Source organism: Cololabis saira, chromosome 7 (assembly GCF_033807715.1).
Source record: "Cololabis saira isolate AMF1-May2022 chromosome 7, fColSai1.1, whole genome shotgun sequence".
Lineage (NCBI taxonomy): Eukaryota > Metazoa > Chordata > Actinopteri > Beloniformes > Belonidae > Cololabis > Cololabis saira.
The window spans coordinates 11030980-11052118 of record NC_084593.1 but is presented as its reverse complement, the minus strand read 5'-3'; the positions used below and the strand labels follow the sequence as shown (position 1 = coordinate 11052118).

The 21139-nt window shown below is 40.8% G+C and overlaps 1 protein-coding gene across 1 annotated transcript in view; it reads left to right on the top strand.

The window, feature by feature from the left end:
• Nucleotides 1-21139, top strand: part of rxfp1 (relaxin family peptide receptor 1) — a 180392-nt gene that overhangs the window by 129785 nt on the left and 29468 nt on the right. Inside the window, exons 8-10 of the mRNA XM_061726495.1 lie at nucleotides 8261-8366; nucleotides 14789-14860; nucleotides 15472-15543. Of these exons, the coding sequence (XP_061582479.1) occupies nucleotides 8261-8366; nucleotides 14789-14860; nucleotides 15472-15543 (250 nt within the window). The remainder of the gene's footprint in view (nucleotides 1-8260; nucleotides 8367-14788; nucleotides 14861-15471; nucleotides 15544-21139) is intronic.

Sequence of the window (21139 nt, the reverse complement as noted above, 5' to 3'; positions counted from 1 at the left end):
TTCTCAGATTTATATTTAAAAGGCTCATTTGCCGCTTTTAACGATCTTCAAGTCAAGTATAATTTACCCCAGTCTCATAGGTTCCGTTTCTTTCAGGTTCGTGATTATGCCCGAACACACTTTGATTCTTACCCTCAACGTCCATCAAGTTCACTTCTTACTGAGGCGCTTTCACTTCCCAAGGCCCAGGGCAGGATTTCGATTTTGTATGATCTCATATCTTCCTCAGGACTGGCCTCTCTTGTGGGGCTCAGGGATAAATGGGAAAGGGAACTTGAACTAAACATGTCAGATGAATGGTGGGAGGAGGCTCTAATCAGGGTTAATTCTACTTCTTCATGTGCCCGTCTAAATCTGATTCAGTTTAAGGTCTTACATAGGATCCACTTTACAAAGGCTAAGCTCAACAGGTTGTTTCCTGATAAGAGTGACACTTGCGATAGATGTGGCGGGTCTCCAGCGGACCATACTCATACTTTATTTTCTTGTCCAAAACTAGCCGAATTCTGGTCCTGTTTCTTCAAAAGATTAGGCGAAGCTCTCAATATTACATTGGAACCCTGTCCTTTGATAGCTATTTTTGGATTGCCCTCTGTACCAACCAGCCTGACCAAGAAACATTCTGATGTTGTGGCTTTTGCCTCGCTCATAGCTCGCAGACGTATTCTGCTACAGTGGAAGGACCCCAATCCGCCTTCTCCTACTTCCTGGTTGAGTGATTTGATGTCCTTCTTGTCCTTGGAGAAGGTGAAATACTCTATTAGAGGCTCAACTGCTAACTTTTACATAAGATGGCAGCCTGTCATCGCCTATGTGAATACTCTTACCTGTCTGGATCCTAGCTGATTCTATGTTCTCATGCTGTGAGGTGGGCACCCAGGGCATCCCTCGTATTTATTTACCCTTTTTTTTTTTTTTTTTTATTTACTTTTTTTTTAAATTTATTTATTTTTTCTTCTTCTTTTTTTTCTTTTTTTTTGTATAATTAATTTGTTTTTTGTGTGTTCGGTTTATTTCATTTAGCTGCTTTTATATAGTCTCTTTTTCATCCTTTTTATGTACTCTTGTTACCATTTACAGGTTTTGTTTTGTTTGTTTTATTCTGTTTATTTACTAATTAATTAATTTTCTTTTTACATTATTTTTCTAAAGTTGAGGGGGGTTGGGGGGTTGTTGGAAAGTGCTGCTCTGTTCAGGTTTTAGCAGAAAATGGGGGAAAAAAATACGGAGGACCATGTAGCTTGTGTTGGATTTCTGTATGTCATCGGTTACCAATAAAAATATGTGAAAAAAAAGAGCATTCTGAGGTTAAAATTACTCAATGTCTATTATTAGATGGTAAGCATTGTAAACTTGTGAACCATCACTGCCTCCCTGCGCACAGGGAGCAGACAGGAAGCAATTAATGAATAAATGATTCACCAAAGCCACATTTTTTTTTTTAAGTCTCCAAAATAGAAATTCCCAGTTAACACTTACACAAATGCTTTTTCAGCGTCCAATGAAAGTATGGCTGAGTATTTGTGTGTGATGAATGATGAATTAAATTAAATAGTCTGCGTAGGTTATTGGAGGAGTGTCAGCCTTTAATAAAGCCTGTTTGGTCTGGGTGGATGACAAACTGAGTTACTTTCTTTTCGTGTCAGCATTAATCAGAGACAGCGAATAATAACTTGCAGAAAGAGTGAGATCTTTGCCAGGTTTTAAAGAAAGTAATCATAGCTGTGTTCATTTCTGTAGGGAGTTTAGACTTTTCCTTAATTTTTGCTGTTAACGTGATAAATATGGATGCTAGAATATTCCAAAAGTGCGTATAAAATTCTGTGAGGAAGCAATCTGGACCTGGTGATATGTTATCAGGCATAACCTGGAGTGCTTTATTAGTTCTGTTGGGTAGAAGCTTATCAAGTTCTTTTGCTTGGTCTTTTCTAAGGTAAGGTGATTTGATATTGTTCAGAAATGTATCAAAAATCTAGTACGTTTAGTTTATTTGTAGATGAATACAGGCTTATAAAGGTTCCTGAATTCATCACTGATTGCTTGGGGTTCGTGAATGATGTTGCTGGTTGAATTAACAACTGTGGATATTGTTGATTTTTCCTTACTTTTCTTTATCTGATTGGCCAGATACTTGCCAGATTTATTGTTGAACTCAAAATGTTCATGTCTTATTCTTCTTGTTTAGGTAGTCATTCAATTAATTTAAGGTGTTGGGTTATTAACATTCATAGTCTCTAATTCTTTAATCTTCTTTGCAGGTTTCTTGTTCTTCTTTCTTTTTCTTATGGAAGGAGTATGAAATAATTTGTCCTCTTAGCACAGCTTTCCCTATTTCCCAAAGAAATGATGGAGCTATTTCTGGTGAATAATTTATTTCAAGGAGGGATGCCAAGTTCCTCTTAATACAATCATCAAGTCAGGCTCATTAAGTACCGTATTAAATTGCCACCTGTTTTTTATTTTTGGCTTTTATTTGTGGCCGGCAGACCTGAGAGACCTACTGGATTGATGGGCATGAAGCAGGTCAGACCCCGTCTGACCGCGGAAGGCTCTGAGAGGTTGAACTAAAACTTTGAAATGAATCCTGTAACATGTTACATCATGTCACCTTTTACATGGGAACTCCTCCTAGACCTTGTCACCAGCCTGGCTGCAGCATTTTGTACCAACTGCAGGTGATTAATGGCTGCCCTACTGAGACTTGTAAATAAAAAATTGCAGTGGTCGAGCCATGCTGATACAAAGGTATGGATCATCACCTCCACGTCAGCCTGCAGCACAATGGTTCTCAGTTTAGCTATATTTTTTTAGATGAAAAAAGCAAATGCGAGACAGAGTGTGAACGTGTTTGTCAAAGCACATAGCTCGATCAAAAACAACACAGAGGTTCCTCAGGGAGGAGGGAACACCTGAGTTTTAAGATCCAGTGCAATCCTCCACTGCCAACAGGGGCAATAATGGGAACTTCAGTTTTATTTGTGTTCAGCTGAAGGTAGCTGTCGGCCAACCACACCCTTTATAGCTGACAAACAATTGTGCAGGACATTTAAAAAATCAGTTCGGGGTTAAAAGAATATTGTAACTGAATGTCATCAGCGTACATGTGATAATAAATGCCTGGGGACTGACTTATGATTTCACAGAGAGGAAGCATATACAATGAAAACAAAATTGGACCTAATACTGCTCCCTGAGACACCCAACAGGATAGGAGGGCAGACGAAGACAGAAACGGGCCAACAGCTACAAAGAAAGTTTTGTCAGAGAAATACGGGGCAAACCAGTCGAGGGCGCTGCCTGAGATACCAGCGTTGTCTATGAGCCGGGCTATCAGAATCCCGTGATCCACAATACCAAATGCTGCACTGAGATCTAGCAGTACCAGGACAGTATATTTACCAGAGTCAGATGCTGACAGAACATCATTGGATCTCTGATAAGAGCTGTTTCGGTCGAATGCCTCTGATGATAACCAGACTGAAATTTGTCGAAGATCTTATGCTTATTCAGAGCAGGGACGGGCTGGTTAGCTACCGCTTTCTCCGAGATCTTTGAAACAAAAGACAGCTGAGAAATAGGCATAAAGTTGTGTAGGGAGGATAGTTTTTATAGTTTTATTTGGATCCCCATTAGCTGCAGCAAAACTGCAGCTATTCTTCCTGGGGTCCGACACATAATATACAATACAAGACAAAAATTAAAAGCAAACCTTAAGAGGTAGTAGAAGAAAAAGAAAAGAAACATAGAAAAGGAAAAAAAAGGAAATTCTACTACAAAATATATTCTAGATTTCTGTCAAATAAGACCAGTGCTCCTTTTGACACTCACATTAAGGTTACAGTCATTCCGAAACATTTAGATGTAATCAGTGCTTTAAGTGGGAAAAAATAAGTGCCGGTACTCTCCCCCTCCGGTCATACAAATATGGGACTATGTAAATTTGTGTGTGTATATATATATATATATATATATAATATATAAGCTTTGAGCATCAAAACACCTTAATCAACAAATCCAACCTGTACACTTTGGCATGGGCGTCGGCAGCTTTTGTAATGTGGGGGGGGGACCTCTTTTGGGGGGGGTCTGGGGGTCCTCCCCCAGAAAATTTTGAAAATAGTAGATTCAATTTCCCGCATTCTGGTGCATTTTACACCCAAAATAATCTCCCTCTCTCTTTGTTTTTCCTTGGAGCTGGCATGGTCTGCAATTACTGACTACTATTATGTTTTGGTTTAATTCATAGAGGACTGACACTGACAACTTTTTTGGCACTTTTTAGGCACTTTATTAAATGAGGATTAATGTCATGCAACAAAAAATCTCTTGAAAAAAAAGTAATGATGAAATACAAACTATTCAGTGACCTGCAGAACATACAACTATAACTCAATACAACTATAACTCAATACTCAATACAACCTGTTAAATGTTCCATATCTTCACCCATCTCCTCTTTTATCTGTACATGCTTACAGCAGGATTTCTACAAATAGAACATAACCATCATACAAAGGCTCCAAAAGTGTGAACTCTTTTGTCATTTGCAGACACAAATGACTGGCAAATCTCCTCTAGTCAAGTTTGTCAAGATGCTCTTGGTGGATGTGGCAAACAGCCACATTGTTCAAGCGCTTTTGAGTCATTGAAGAACGCAGCCAGGTCTTGAGCCTTCTTAAGGCACTAAAACTTCTCTCTGCCTCTGCTGAGGAGCATGGCACAACAAGAAGAAGCCTGACCAACACTTATACTTGAGTGAACAGACCTGGAACCTCTGGCAGCATAGCTCTCAGTGTATCCACCACTTCACTGACTGTGCTGCAGGGATACTGAAGTTTGAACATGGCCAGCTGTACCTCCAACGAATGGCGGTTTAGTTCTGGGTACGAACTGACCACATCCACATCCTCCACCTTTCCAGTTATTAACACTCTATATATCAGTGGCGGCTGGTGACTGAAAAAATTGGGGAGGTTGGGAGGAAAACCAACCCACGGCGTCATGTTATTTTATATTAGTTGACTACTTATCCCTATTTTCTTATATTCAACAAAAAGTAAAATAATGGCTTACAAGATTTCTTAACAACAACATCATTTTATTCAATCCTGTTGTTTCCAGATGAACCATACAGGCCCACTACAGTATTATCAAGGATGTGAGGTGTAACAAGAAGCAGGCCAGTGTTCAACACCTGTGAAGGCTCCCAGTACGTCACAGTGGGAATTTTACACAACACCCTCTGATTTAAAAAGAAAAAAATAGTTTTCTAGGGACAAAATAAAATCCCAGAATGCTTTTAGTCGTCATACAGCGAGAAATATATATTTTACTTTCATAATATTCACTCAGTGAATGTACATAATCACGTTTTTGCACGTTTTTTGCAACCTCGCCAGAATAAAGGCTGATTTCTGTCTGCTGCCGGCTCCGGAGCTGATTTATGGTTCTGCGTTACACCAACGCAGAGCCTACGGCGTAGGCTACGCGGTGACGCGCAACGTACGCCGTACCCTACGCCGTAGGCTCTGCGTCGATATATATGTATAAGCTGGCTGTGTTTGACCATGGAACAACGCAATTTTGCTGTTTGGCCACTCAAGGTAAAACTTGGTAACTTACTTAATTTCTTATGTCCATCTCGGCATCTCCACATCGGCTTGCCTCAGACTGACTGAATGTTTTGAATGATGCTGCTGCTGCCGTGTTAAAAAACAGAAGTAAAACGCGGAGTGGATTTCTGTAGATATGGGTAATCTCCTACTCATAAAGTGGAACGGATTTGATTGTGAAGCAATGAAAACACGCTGGACTAGCAAATGTGGGGGGGTCCGAACGACTTTTTTTCAAGAGTGGGGGGGACGCGCCCCCCCCCCCAAAATATATGGTGGCGACGCGCATGGACTTTGGGGAGATCGGGGGGAGTTACTGACTGATGGGGAATCTGGGAAGAACAGTACCGGTACGCGCCGCACACAGTAAATAATTTCCTGTACGCTGATGGGTAAAATTTAGAAGTGCCGGTACTGCGTACCGCTCCGTACCGGCCCACTTAAAGCAATGGATGTAATGCATTTACAATACAAAATCATATCTTCTTTAAATAGCATCAACCAATTCAAACAATGTATAGTCATCGACAATGCGTTTAAGTTATAATCACTTATCGTAAATTGAACCCATGACCATTTTTAGTAAACCAATAGCCATTTAATAATAATTAAATACGTTGATGAATCCATGTTAGACTTTTTAAGAAGTGTCTGAACAACCGCCTGTTTAAAATAAGAGGGAAAGCAACCAGCGAACAATGAGCAGCATAGCAGAGCCGATGGATGCCGATGTTTTTTTCAGTAACGATGTGGGTAACACATCTAGTGGATTGAAGTAGGTCTTCATACTGCACACAAGCTCAGTTAACTGTAGCAAAGAGACAGGCACAAAAGCATGTATAGGCTGCTGCTTAGTAGGCGGAAGGAGAAGGGTGAAAGAAGGTGTTATACTTGCCCTCAAGGTGGGAACTTTGTCAACAAAAGAATGACAGAAACTTGTTACAATCATCCTCAGTGAAGGCTGGAGCAACGAGCAGCTGATGGGAGACAAGACTTGTGACAAGGTAGCAGCAAACAGAGAGATGCTTGCACAAAAAAGACCACCGTTTGTGTATAATGGACTGTATCCACGCTATTTTGACACCGCTCCATTGCTCCCTGTGCTAACATGATTTGCCATTTTGCTGCAGATACATTTTTCGTTGTAACTCCAAATTGCTTGGATTCACAGTTTTTGGTCCCTTAATACGTATGTATAGTCTTTATCATCAAATATTTTTTTTCTGCAGTATTGGGGGGAATTTTAATAAACATCCCCAAATATGGAGACAATTATAGAAAAATAAAGAAAGTGAGTGTTCATCTAGTCTGTGATTTATTTCTCGACATCTGTAGCATTAATACAAGGTGCTTAGAAATATAGATGCATTTATTTTTTTATATTTTTTTTTTTCATTTTTGCCACATTTATATTTCACATGCTGATATTGTGAACATGATAGATTTTCAATGTATTGTACAGCCCTAATGCACACTGAACTTTACGGTGTTTCTTATCTGTATAGAAAGCACACATTGTATATAATTATTTATATATATATAATTATTTATATATATATATGTATATATATATATATATATATATATATATATATATATAAATATAATTATTGTTTCAAGGAATGTACATCTGTTGAAGCTTTATTGAAGTATGAAACCTGTTGATCTTAATTTTACCATAAAAAGAATGTAAGATCAAAATAACTGGAACATTTCATTATGCACATCATTTTAATTGACACAGAATTAAGTTAATTACAGTCAATTTTCTGAAGTAGACAGCTCATTGCGTGTGTTTTTTTCTTTTTTGTTTTATTCTTTTTTTTTTTTTTTAGTTAAACTCAGGTACCAACAGGCAAGAAGACCGTAGAGCCAATTTTCTCAGCATTGTGTTTTTAAAAAAGTTAATTGCCATAATCATGTGGAAATCATCACAAGCTTTAGAGAAACTCCTCAAATTAAAACAAAATTCACACAAAGGGAAAAGCAGCAGTCTGCTCTCATAACTTAAGATCGTGTATGCACATCCACTTAGAGCAAAAAAGTGGTAAAAGGGAAGAGAAAAAAACACTATAATAGAATAGAGTAGTTTCTTGTCTTTCTCTTGTTTTGTCTTGAAATATTCCTTTTTTAGATGCCCTTTTTCATCATTACTGGCTGCAAACAGTAGTAGCACCAAAAGCATTCATCATGTCTTGTTTTATTTTAATGAACTATCTCTTTACAAAGAATTGTGTTTGTGTTTCGAACTGATGTCCTTCATTATTTACTTTTGTGGCCTTCGTTTGACATGTTGTTACAGTCACTTGCTTTTATCCGGGCCGTGAGCGTCTGCCTGTTCAATTCAATCTGTTTTATTAAATCAGATCGTCTATATCCAAACTGGAGTTTAATCTAATATAATAAAACTGGCTTAACCACGGAATATTCGGTACGTCTGTTACTGACCACTTCTGCTTGTCTCATGAGTCACTTTTAATAAAGTTTCATTTAATTTTCTCCCCGCTGCTTTAATCTTAAGGCTTACATTGTCCTCCAGCAGTTTGCCATTTGTCCACACAGCTCCAGTCATTCATCTGCAGGATGAGCGCTTGATTGACATGTCCTCTGATGTCCTTCTCATGCCCCGACTCCCCCCGTCTCGCCAGTGCTGGGTGCCGTTCCAGAGTTGTGTCAGTGCCGAGACCTGGAGCTGGATTGCAACAGTGCTCAGCTTCGAAACGTCCCAGAGGTTGCCATAAATGTCACCATGATGTGAGTGGAAAATAACCTTTTACTTTTTCAGCACAGCGAAGTTAAAACAAGATCAGCCACTTATCAGTGACTGTGACAGCTTTGGGAGCTATTGTAGCAGATGTCCGCCCTCCAAGACCCCCATCTAACACAAATTGAAGACCTGTCAGTGCTAAGAGACCTTATTCAGAACTAAAAGGAAGATGTTACCTTAAATTGTTGTTTTTATCTGAAATTGCCACATCATAATAGGGACTTTTCAAACCTAACAGCCATTTAGTATATCTCTCTCAATCGCTATTTTGCACATCAGTGCCAGGTTGAAGTTATAAAGCATAAAAGCGCTTTGTGTATTTTTCTGTAACAATTCACATTAAATGAGCAAATATTATTGATCCTTAGTTTAGACACGGGAAAAAGAACAGCAGGATTTCTTTTTTACTCATGCAAACCTGTTTGCAAAATAATAAATCCACAGTAAGAATCCACAGAGAATCCACAGAGAATCTCAATTGTTTAACAACATGCAAAGGTTAGTGGCCTCATTGTGTCATTTATTGAACAAAAACTCGTTTAAAATTTCAAAGAATTGATAATGATGTTGGCAATACTATGAGCCCCATGGCAGGTGGTGGGACCTGGTGTGATGGAAAATTTAGCCTTGGCCACTTTATTAAACCAAAACCGCTGAGAGCAGCAAAGTCTAGCCTTAGTGTTCAGACTGGTAGTCTGCTCAAAAAGATTAACAGTGACCTTAAAGATGTTTTTTTGTACTCCAATCGAAAGAATGAATCATCCCTTAAGCCTTAAAATCAGTGTGTTTCCTTTGTTTCATTGTCATTCTGCACCGAGACGCCTCATGTACGTTTTGATCCTTTTGCATGCAATTGTTTAATTAAATCTACTGAAATCTGGATCATTTCTCAAGTCTTATTCTGGGTAACTTAGACAATCAGTTTCAGTCCAGTTATTCACCTAGTTGGAAAGAATGTATTAAAGAGCATTGAATGGGTTTTTCCACAACACCTGGTTTAACATCAATATTTTGAAGATATAGTTTTCTGTATGACATTAAATCAATTTCACACATCATTGTGAAGGATTTTTTGTTTGTTTGTCTTTATAACATTAGTTCAGTCCATTGAGGTTTTTTTAACCATTCACTTATGTGAATTTATATATAGCCTTAAATAGAGATCGGGAGGCTAGAGGATATTGGAGAACAGTAAACTCAATCACGTTCTGTGTCAATCAAAGTTAGCTTTAGCTAATCCCTGCCGAAATGTCTGCAGAGCTGCCAGCAGGCATTTATAGCAGAATATTCAATTTCACAGGTTGATATAGCAAAATGACTGTTGCGTTTAGTCGGAGGCTTAATACAAACTTCTAATTGCTTCATTAAGCGTGGTAGCATGATGATAATGGATGATGACGTGATAATGGTTAGTCATTGGCTGAGCCGACTGTCAATTAGTCTTTGCTTTGAATAAGTTCTCCTGATGTGGTCCAAAAAGTCCACCTCCTCAGAGATGTCATGAAATCCAACGATTGAGACCTAAATGTTGTTTTGAACCAGGCTTTAAATATATTTATTTCTGCCCTAAAGTTGGACATTTTAACTTAATCAAGATGAGCTTGCTTCGGCCGCATATCTTGGACACTTGGGTGAAGAGAGGGGCTGAGCTGTCAACTGATCACCACCTGGTGGTGAGTTGGATGCGCTGGCGGAGGAGGCGGTTGGACAGACCAGGCAGACCCAAACGGATTGTGAGGGTCTGTTGGGAACGTGTGGCTGAGCCCTCTGTCAGGGACATCTTCAACTCCCACCTCCGGGAGAGCTTCTCTCAATTGCCGCGGGGGACATTGAGTCCGAGTGGACCATGTTCTCTGCCTCCATTGTCGACGCGGCGGCTCAGAGTTGTGGACACAAGGTCTCTGGTGCCTGTCGGGGCGGCAATCCTAGAACCCGGTGGTGGACACCGGAAGTACAGGATGCCGTCAGACTGAAGAAGGAGTCCTACCGGGCTATGTTGGCCTGTGGGACTCCTGACGCAGTAGATAGGTACCGGCAGGCCAAGCAAGCCGCAGCTCGGGCAGTCCTGGAGGCAAAAACTCGGGTCTGGGAGGAGTTCGGGGAGGCCATGGAGGAAGACTTTCGATCAGCCTCGAGGAAATTCTGGAGGACCGTTTGGCGCTTCAGAAGGGGGAAGCAGTACTCTGCCAGCACCGTTTACGGTGTGGGTGGGGAGCTGTTGACCTCGACTGGGGACATCGTCGGACGGTGGAAGGAATACTTCGAGGATATCCTCAACCCCACTGACATGCCTTCCACTGAGGAAGCAGAGAGTGGGGACTCTGGGGCGTGCTCATCCATCACCCAAGCTGAGGTCACTGAGGTGGTTCGTAAGCTCGTCAGTGGCAGGGCACCGGGGGTGGATGAGATCCGCCCTGACTACCTCATGTGTCTGGATGTCGTAGGGCTGTCTTGGTTGACACGCCTCTGCGACATTGCATGGAGGAAGGGGACAGTACCGCTGGAGTGGAAAACCGGGGTGGTGGTCCCTCTTTTTAAAAAGGGGGACCGGAGAGTGTGTTCCAACTACAGGGGGATCACACTTCTCAGCCTCCCCGGGAAAGTCTACGCCAGGGTACTGGAGAGGAGAATACGGTTGATAGTTGAACCTCGGATTCAGGAGGAACAATGCGGTTTTCGTCCTGGTTGTGGAACACTGGACCAGCTCTATACCCTCCGCAGGGTGCTCGAGGGTTCATGGGAATTTACCCAACCAGTCTACATGTGTTTTATGGATCTGGAGAAGGCATTTGACCGTGTCCCTCGTGCCATTCTGTGGGGGGTGCTCAGTGAGTACTGAGTCCGGGGCCCTCTATTAAGGGCTATCCGGTCTCTATATGATCGGAGCAGGAGTCCGGTTCGCATTGCCGGCAGTAGATCAGACTTGTTTCCGGTGCATGTTGGACTCCGGCAGGGCTGCCCTTTGTCACCGGTTCATAATTTTTATGGACAGGATTTCTAGGCGCAGCCAGGGGCTGGAGGGGATCCAGTTTGGGAACCTCAGGATTTCATCTCTGCTTTTTGCGGATGATGTTGTCCTGTTGGCTTCATCAGACCGGGACCTTCAGCATGTGCTGGGGCGGTTTAAGGCCGAGTGCGACGCAGCAGGGATGAGAATCAGCACCTCCAAAACCGAGGCCATGGTTCTCCATCGGGAAAGGGTGGCGTGCCTTCTCCGGGTGGGTGGAGAATTCCTGCCTCAGGTGGAGGAGTTCAAGTATCTCGGGGTCTCGAGTGAGGGAATGATGGAGCATGAGATTGACAGACGGATCGGCGCAGCGTCCGCAGTTATGCGGCCGATGTACCGGACCGTCGTGGTGAAGAAGGAGCTGAGTCGAAAGGCGAAGCTCTCGATTTACCGGTCAACCTACGCACCTACCCTCACCTATGGTCATGAACTTTGGGTAGTGACCGAAAGGACAAGATCGCGGATACAAGCGGCCGAGATGAGTTTCCTCCGCAGGGTGGCTGGACGCTCCCTCTAGAGATAGGGTGAGGAGTTCGGTCACCCGGGAGGAGCTCGGAGTCGAGCCGCTGCTCCTTCACATTGAGAGGAGTCAGCTGAGGTGGCTTGGGCATCTGTACCAGATGCCTCCTGGACGCCTCCCCAGGGAGGTGTTCCAGGCATGTCCCACCCCGGGGAAGACCCAGGACACGCTGGAGAGACTATGTCTCTCGGCTGGCCTGGGAACGCCTCGGACTCCCCTCGGAAGAGCTGGAGGAAGTGTCTGGGGTGAAGGAAGTCTGGGCATCCCTGTTGAGGCTGCTGCCCCCGCGACCCGGGAACGGATAAGCGGAAGAAGATGGATGGATGGATGGAAGATGAGCTTGCTATTGGAGCCCGCCTATAATGGCAGGTCAAGGAACCACAACAAATCCTACTTCTGCATGACACCTGACCCAGAAGTTAGATGGTTAGGACTGGTTTGAGACTGAGCGGCTTCATTTTCTCCTTTCTCATATTTAGTTAATTGACTCAATACGCTCAATACTGCCCCTACGACTTCTATTATGTTAAGGATATTAAGGATGAAGGCTATGTACCAAGAATGGATAAAAATCAAGGTACAATATGGACAGAAGGCTCCACCTGTCTCTGTATTTATTTCAAATAGAGGGAACAAATGAGCATTTAACTCCAATTTAGTCTCATTGGTCCATAGGGCATTATTTCAGAAGTCTATGATCCATTCACAGATATTTTTGCTAAACTTCAGTCATGCTTCTATGTTCTTTGTAGACAGAGGATGCTTTCTCCTGGCCACCTTCCTACAAACTGTACTCATCCAGTCTTCCAGTAGTCCTGTCATGGATCTTAATTTTTGAACATGCACAGCAAGGTCCGTAGGGTCCGAGAACGCTTGGCGTCTTCTTTGTTTTCTCTGAGCATTGCAAGGTCAGAGCTCGAGATAAATTTGCGGGGACGCTTATTATGGAAAGACCAGCAACTGTCTGAAGTGCTTTCCACTAATGAGCAGTCTTTCATACTTTAGAATATCCACCCATCCATCCATTGTCTTTACCCATTTAACCCTGTGCACTGTCACGGGTAATTTTTGTTGGCATGGTGAAAATGTTACACATTACCCCCACATTGCAAAACCCAGTGACCTCGGGGTCACAAGCCAGTGTCCTAAAAGGACTTCACTAAATGAAGAGGGCTGGAACAGGAAGGACATCCAGCATAAAACCTAAACCAAATGGATATGTTTGATAAATTAACAACCTGGCTGGACCCTAAAGGGAAAAGCTGAAAAGAAGAGTCTCACTTACAGATGTGTAATTCAACTTTATTTCAACTTTTTACTGTATAGGCTGTTCAGCAACAATTGATTTGAAAGTAAGGTTCTTTGGGCACAAGGCAAAAGACTTTTCATATTTCAAAGGAACAGAGGGAAAAGTCAAGAAGAAAGGGGGGACTGATTCGTTTGTTATTTAGTGATTGATTCAGACATCTAATACAGGAAATGTCTTTTCATCAAGCCAATATTACTGGTGCCCAGGAGCCCTGCTGTTCACCATAGCTTGATGAAGCTTGGTTTCCTACAGTGATGAAACAGACTGGTATGAGCAAAGAAGGCACTTATTTTGAAATGCACTCAACCCTGCTCTCAGCTGGCAGTTATGTTTTATTCATGTGACCTGAAATGAACCTGCTTTTAAGTCTTAATTACAGAATTATAAATGTCAGTCATAAAAAAAAAAAAAAAAAAAATTAAAGAGGGATGCAGGTGCAGGTCCAGGGGGGTTTGGGTGGTTGAGTATGCACTTGTGAGTTGAAAAGGGTGGACCAATTCTCATGAAGGGTTTTGGGTGCTATTCCAAACTTGTAACTTGCATATAAGTAGTTAATATACTTATGAATTATTATAAATCCAAAAGTGCAGACTTTATACCAACCTGCTTTTGTTGTAGTGACCTCAGTGACCTCACATCTCTCTTCTTCATGATTATTGTGGCTGTCAGAGGGCTTTGCATGATGCATCAAGGGATTGTGTTTAACAGCAGACAGCCACAAGTTTTTCTAAAAATGATGTCAAGTTTTGTAACATACAGGTGCACAGAAGAATGGGCCTGGAAAGAAATTTAAACATTTCCCAAAAGTCACCAAATCTGACCACCACCACAATCTTGACATAACAGTCTGTGAAGGGATGATCCTTTAATCAGCTTAAGCCCTTAAAAGCTTTGGAATCAACAGCTGAATCCACTGGTCAATTCAGGATCCCTTGACAAAACTGAATTTAATTCACAAACATTTTCTTCAGTCGTGCTGAAGAGGAGGTTTTCTCCTGGCAACCTTCCGACAAAATGCACTTGTCCAGTCTTCCAGTTGTCCTGTCATGGATCTTAATTTTGTAACATGCACAGCAAGGTTTGTGAGATAAATTTGCAGGGACGCCCATGGTGAAAAAGACAACTGAACTACAATATGAACTTTTTTTTTCTTCTTTGTTGTATTTGTTTCCCTTTATATGTTTATTCAATATAAAGTATCAGCCTTCTAATTTTGCCACCAGGTCAGTTAATTGAATTTCACCTATCGTAGGTGAAAAAGGCAAATGATCTAAAATCATTTTCAGTATCTTTGAAACCTGATTCATAGCTTGAATAATAAGTGCTGTTTTTGTGCATATTGAATTAATTCATTTATGATTTGCATATTAAAACGGTCATTTTAACGTTGAATAATTGTTATTACCTTCAGGTCTCAAATGTCCTGCAACCAGAATGAAGAATTCATGATTCTGAACTGAGTGGTTGTTTAAACTAGAAAAATGTCCAACAGTACTGCCACATTTAAACCTCTCTAATTATCTAAAAACCATGTGAAGTCTATAACGTTTCATGAGCCTCTGCTGTTCAACAGGTCCCTAAAAAGAAATCGACTTCAGAGGCTGGAAGCGAACAGATTCTTTATCTACCAGAGTCTACAGAAACTGTGAGTTTTTTTTTAGAAATTCTCTTTTGAACTGACATTACTTCAGTGAATTGCATTTTTTATTTTTCTCCCTTTTGCTCGTGTGTGTTTTGTTTGTTCTTTGTTGTATTTTTTTTATCAAATATACAGTAAGTATGAGCATAAGCTCTTTATACAGAAAAGCCTTACAACTTTACTCAAGCTTTTAGTGGCAAATACAACAGAAAAGTTAGTTTTTTTTTGCGATACTAAGAGGACAGTTGGGACTGCTGACAGCGGCATATTTCTGCTCTGCATATGGATTCTTTATTGCCGACTTATTTATTTTATCAACCTCTCACAGTGTTGGAGACGGTGGAACCTTGAGAACAGTTCTGATCCTTTTGCCAGGGAATGTTTGGCTGTGTCAGGTGGTTAGCCTTGAGTCAGTTTGAGTAGATTGAAAACGTCTCTTAGATATGCATGAACAGAAATTAAATGTAGCTGTCAGCAAAGTTTTGTGTTGCTGTGTGATTTTGATAAATGGTGCCAAGTACTAACAAATACCAGCTCAATAACCCACAACCACATTTGGGAATTGTGTCCGTGTTTGTTTGTTGTTTGGGTAAAATTGTTTTGTTCTTGTTTTATAGATACCTCCAGCACAACAAGATTCAAGATGTGAGTCCTGATGCATTCAGAGGGCTTTATAACCTAACAAGACTGTAAGTAAAGCAAAGCTTTAGGTCAGGTTGTTGACTTTGATCAGTTTGTGCTTTTTAACAGCTTTGTGGCTCAGATGAGTTCAGCGGTTTAGTCAAATTCAAGCAAGGTGACAATGGGAACACAGCAGCTCTCGCTGCTGCAAGGCATTAGAGGTTTGATCTATTTCATTTTACAAGGTACCTAATTTCCCGAGATACTTTTGAAATTCATGAGACATTCTTTGGTCAAATTGCTACAGAATTAAAACCCAGCTGTTCATTAAAGCGGGGCTCTTTTGAGCCTTTGTGCTCTCATTCGCCTCCATCAGTCAATCAAGATTACACTCAGTAACACTGAGATAATGTTACCCTATGAGAGAACGTAGTTCCAGCTGTGCCAGCCATCCTGATTCTTTTCTATGATAAGAAGAACTACACTCATTTCAGATGTCATTGATTAGTGCTGTGTGCCTCGTGTGGTTAGTCAACCTGGAAGAGTCCTGAAACAAACGGAGGTGAAGCTCTCTCAACCACAGGACCGAGCTGCTGGGAGAAGCTGATAAGCTAGAGGCGGTGCAACTGGTGTCCTGGCCGTAGCCAGCAGCCTTAAATCAGGAGCAGAAATAGCTGCTTCAGGCTACTTTGCTAAGCTTTACCTAACTAACCCATCCAGACAAACCCAGAACCACTTTGTAACCACTTCTTACAGTAAACAGTGCAGCACACCATATTATAACTATAGCTAGCTGTCTATATAGTCCATGGGCCAGAGCCCAAAATTTCACTTGTCAGTACCACTCAAGGTGACCAAACTTGCTTATCATTTTTGAAATTATCCATGTCTGTACAGTGGGGAGAACAAGTATTTGATACACTGCCGATTTTGCAGGTTTTCCCACTTGAAAAGCATGTAGAAGTCTGTAATTTTTATCATAGGTACTCTTCAACTGTGAGTAATGGAATCTAAAAAAAAAATCCAGAAAATCACATTGTATGATTTTTAAGTAATTAATTTGCATTTTATTGCATGACATAAGTATTTGATACATCAGAAAAACAGAACTTAATATTTGGTACAGAAACCTATGTTTGCAATTACAGAGATCAGACGTTTCCTGTAGTTCTTGACCAGGTTTGCACACACTGCAGCAGGGATTTTGGCCCACTCCTCCATACAGATCTCCCCACTGTAGATGATATTTTGGTATGATAGCCTTCCTGAGTGGCAGCTGGATCATAGTTATCAGCTCATGAAGTTACCAACCCCCTTCAGAAAATTACATTTTAGATGCTGGTGCATATCCTGGTTTAGACTCATGTACAGGATATCTGTCAATGTTTCACAATATTGTCTTTGGTATCATTTTAAAGGTGAACTTTAAAGCATTCATTCAAGCTAAGATGTGATACATTTCCTGAATCCGTATGCCCCTATGAGTATTTCAGTTTTTGTATTTTGTGTCTCTGTTGTTCCTAGATGACCCAGGGATAAAAGATAGTATATCATTTAGGCGAAAATTGTGTAAAAATGTGTCTTGTTTATAGTTTAAAGAGCTGCAGTGACCTCGATGTTGGTCAGAAAGATTCACATCTTAGCTTGAATGAATGCTTAAAATGATACCAAAGACAATATTGTGAAACATTGACAGATATCCTGTACATGAGTCTAAACCAGGATATGCACCAGCATCTAAAATATAATTTTCTGAACTTCATGAGTTTGGTCACCTTAAGTGGTACTGATATCTGGCCTGGCCCATGGACTAATAGGGGGAATGCGCATGACGTCACAGATGCAGGTTTCGCCCACTGAGTGGCAGAAAGACTGAGTGGCAGTGTAAACTTTCAGTTTGAGCAACTGGAAAACATCTGAAATGGGAAAGAACTGTTGTGCGATCGACTGTACTCATAGATTTAGCAAGAAATCGGAGTTATCGTTTTACAGACTGCCGAAAAATAAGCTTAAGAGAGACAAATGAATCGCTGCAATTCGCAGAAACAACTGGATTCCAGGCACCGAAACGTGGATTTGCGGTTCCCATTTTGTATCAGGTAATGTTGGATCTTTGGGTAGCTAACGTTAAACGGTCAAATCATAAAGTTCGGTGTCCTCATCACTTTAATTTCTACAACAAATCCTGCCTTGAAGTCGGACCAAGTGTCAAGACTTTTGTATGCCTTCAAACTTTGCTTCGTGTATTTTCCCGGCGTAGAAATTAAGTACATATAAATATCAGGAAACTCGATTCCTGGCCAAATATTAATGTCCTTGGACCACTGGTTCTTGGAGTAACTGTACGGGTCACTGTCAAGTCCAACTGCCTTTAATTTAAGCCGATAATCGGCTGTTGGTCCGGTGGGAAAGTGACGTCAATGCATACCCTCTATACAAAGACCACACTGCAGCGTAGGTATACATTTGTAACTTTATGTAATTAGTCCTGGGGAAGTACATGAACATCCAACCTCATACAGTTTTCAACATCAAATCCAGCTATAGACAACAAAACCATTTTATGTTTAAAAATATGTTCATTTCTGGTGTAAAGTTTGATCTTTTTTACAGGGGTCAGTGGAGATTGACTCACTTTTTAAACCAGCTCCCAGTGGTCATGTCAAAGAACTCTAAACCAAACCCAGTCATGAAGAATATTAAAGTAACTAACCAGATCTAGTCTGTTGCACATGACTTGGGCAGAGTTTGAGCAGAAGTGCCGGTGAATGACTGTTGGCAGTTTTACAGAAAAAACATGTTGATCTAAGTGGTTGTCAGCAATTTCAGCTGCAATCTTGGTTGTTTTGAATAGAGGCTTTTAGACCTTCCTGTAACTACATGTCATCGCATAAAGCCCATCTCAGCCCCGCTGCGATGGTTCAATGGTGCCTCTACCAGTAAAAGGGCTGTAAATAGGGAGTTAATAGACCGTTTTCAGGAGAGTTTGAAGAAAATGTACATGAAGTGAAAGACTGGTCAGGTTAGGTCAAACACTTTGCTTTAGAGTTCACACCTGTAAACATTTAAAACAAACCTCACACTTTAACACACCGAACTGAAATGTCATGTTGTATGGTTTTAGGTGTTGTTCTTGTGGTTATCGTTTCTTTGTCTCTTGTTCATTGACGGTAGGGCTGTTCGATTTTGCCCAAAAATAAAATCTCGATTTTTTTCTCTCAAAATCCGATTTTCGATTACGATTACGATTATTTTGTGAATTGACAAAAGGCAAAGAAATGATTTCAAATATGCTGTTTTTTTATTGAACATTTGCCCCATTGGGCTTTAAGTGCAAACTTTGCTCTTATTAAACAAAAAATGAATGAATAAAGTGCAAAACTCTGTAAAATAAGTTGAAAAAAAGTTTTAAAAAATATAATAAAATATAGTTTTATCTCTGAAAAAAAAAATCAGCAAATCAGCACTTGCAAACATACAGTAAGTTATATTTCCAATTAAATAAAACAAGACATTTTCTAATTAAACTAAACTGGGTCTTTGCATGCTAAATAATAATGCAACCCATGAAGGAGGTAGAGGTGTGTAATGTCAGTCATTACATTTGCTATTCACATTTGCAAGTTTTTTGCAAGGAACACGAGCCGGTCTACCGCATCTGGCTTGAGGGATGCCCGGTGGCATGTTACAACGCCCCCTCCTACACTAAAGAGCCTCTCCGATGGGGCACTTGTCGCAGGTATTGAGAGGTATTTCCATCAATCATTAATATGGTATCAATCATTAATATGTGTGCAGACAAGGTAAAAAAAATAAAAATAAAAAAATTTAAAAAAAAGGGAAAAATCGATTTTCACGTTTTAACATCGTTCTAATTACATAATCGCGATTACGATTTAAAATCGATTAATCGAACAGCCCTAATTGACGGTAAGCTTAGATTGACTGACCTGGCTGAGGGTTGAGGATAGGCTGACTGCTAGTGTGCTTACATATTTCCATAGCGTCATTAACGGGGCGGCAGTAACTCAGGTGGTAGAGCGGGTTGTCCAATGATCGGAAGGTCGGCGGTTCAAATCCCGCTCTGTCCCAGTTTGCTGTCGTAGTCCTTGGGCAAGACACCTTACCCACCTTGCCCCGTGTGAATGTGTATGAATGTTGGTGGTGGTCGGAGGGGCCGTTTGGCGCGATATTTGGCACTTCCGTCAGTCTGCCGCAGAGCAGCTGTGGCTACAAAACGTAGCTACCACCAGGGAGAATGTGTATGAATGAATAATGGTCTCTGTAAAGCACTCTGGGGATAAATCCAAGTCATTATTATTATTAACACTCAAATTCCTACATTTCTTTATAATAAAAGAAAAAATAAAATTACGGTACTGTTCAGACACTCATTCATACAACACTCGGAGGGCAAATAGTGGTCAGATAACATTCCCCTTACCTAGGTCTGAATCTATGAGGAGGACAGTGTTTTACAGATCAGTTGCACATTGGAACAGTCTTCCAGGTGAAATTTGTGACTTTAAAAGAAAGGTTAGTTTTAAACAGAAACTAAGAATGTATTTGTTGACATCACTATAAGTTGACATGATATGTATGATGTTGCTTCTTGTTTTTATTTGTGATTTGTTATTTGTGATTCTATTTAGAATTGTATTTCTATGAATTGACTTTGTAATGTTTGAGTTTGCATGTTAATGTTTGGACCCCAGGAAGACTAGCTGTCGTTTTGGCGTCTGCTAATGGGGATCCTTTTTACCTTTTTACCTGCCATTGTTTATGTAATAATTGCTCGGGGGTCATGTTCTGGGTCTCTGGAAGGCGTCTAGAGACAACATCTGTTGTATTAGACGTTATATAAATAAAATTGAATTTATTTGAATTGAAATCCTTTTAAATAAACAATAAACAAATTGATTCCGTTGTGTCTCAGTCCCCAGCATGAAGATGACGTTTCCTGCTGGCGTTAACACAAATGATACATCTGGTTTCAGAGGGCCGTCGCACTCTTGTGAAAGTCTGATTCAAAACAAACCAAATCAAAATGGTATCAGAATGGGACAGAGTGGTTGGTAGTGTTAACATCGCCAAAACCCCTAATGGAAGTTTGATTTCCTTGCCAAGGGATGAAATACATGATAAAATGTTACAGTGGAGCATTAAAAGCGTAATTGTTTCTTTCATACAGTGAACTGTGTATCTGCTGATAATGAGTGAGTTACTTGAATTGAGGCTACAGATGCATATAAGAATCCAAGTGGAGCCGGAGTGACTGAATGTGACCATTCAGGGTCTCAGAGGAAGACGCCAAAGCCTTAACTGGTGTGGACATAGACTTCTGGAGCTTGTAGATGAATGAATAGAGCAGGCAGGCAGGGAAAAGACCACATTTCAGATGGGTAAAGTAGCAAAGCTGGCTGCTGTTGAAAGAGTGAGGTGAGTGAAAGCTGAATGCACAGAGGTTATACACAGATACGGAGCACAGAAATTGCTGAAAGCTTTACAAGAGAACAAAGAGTAATCATCTATGGAGTCGCAAGTTGAGCAAATTGTATTTTCTCAGGCATGCAGGTGCAGAGGGAGAGATGCAAGGCCATGCCCACATGACACAGGCACAAAACACCGGAAATTGAAACTAGTCAACAAAAAAAATAAATGAGA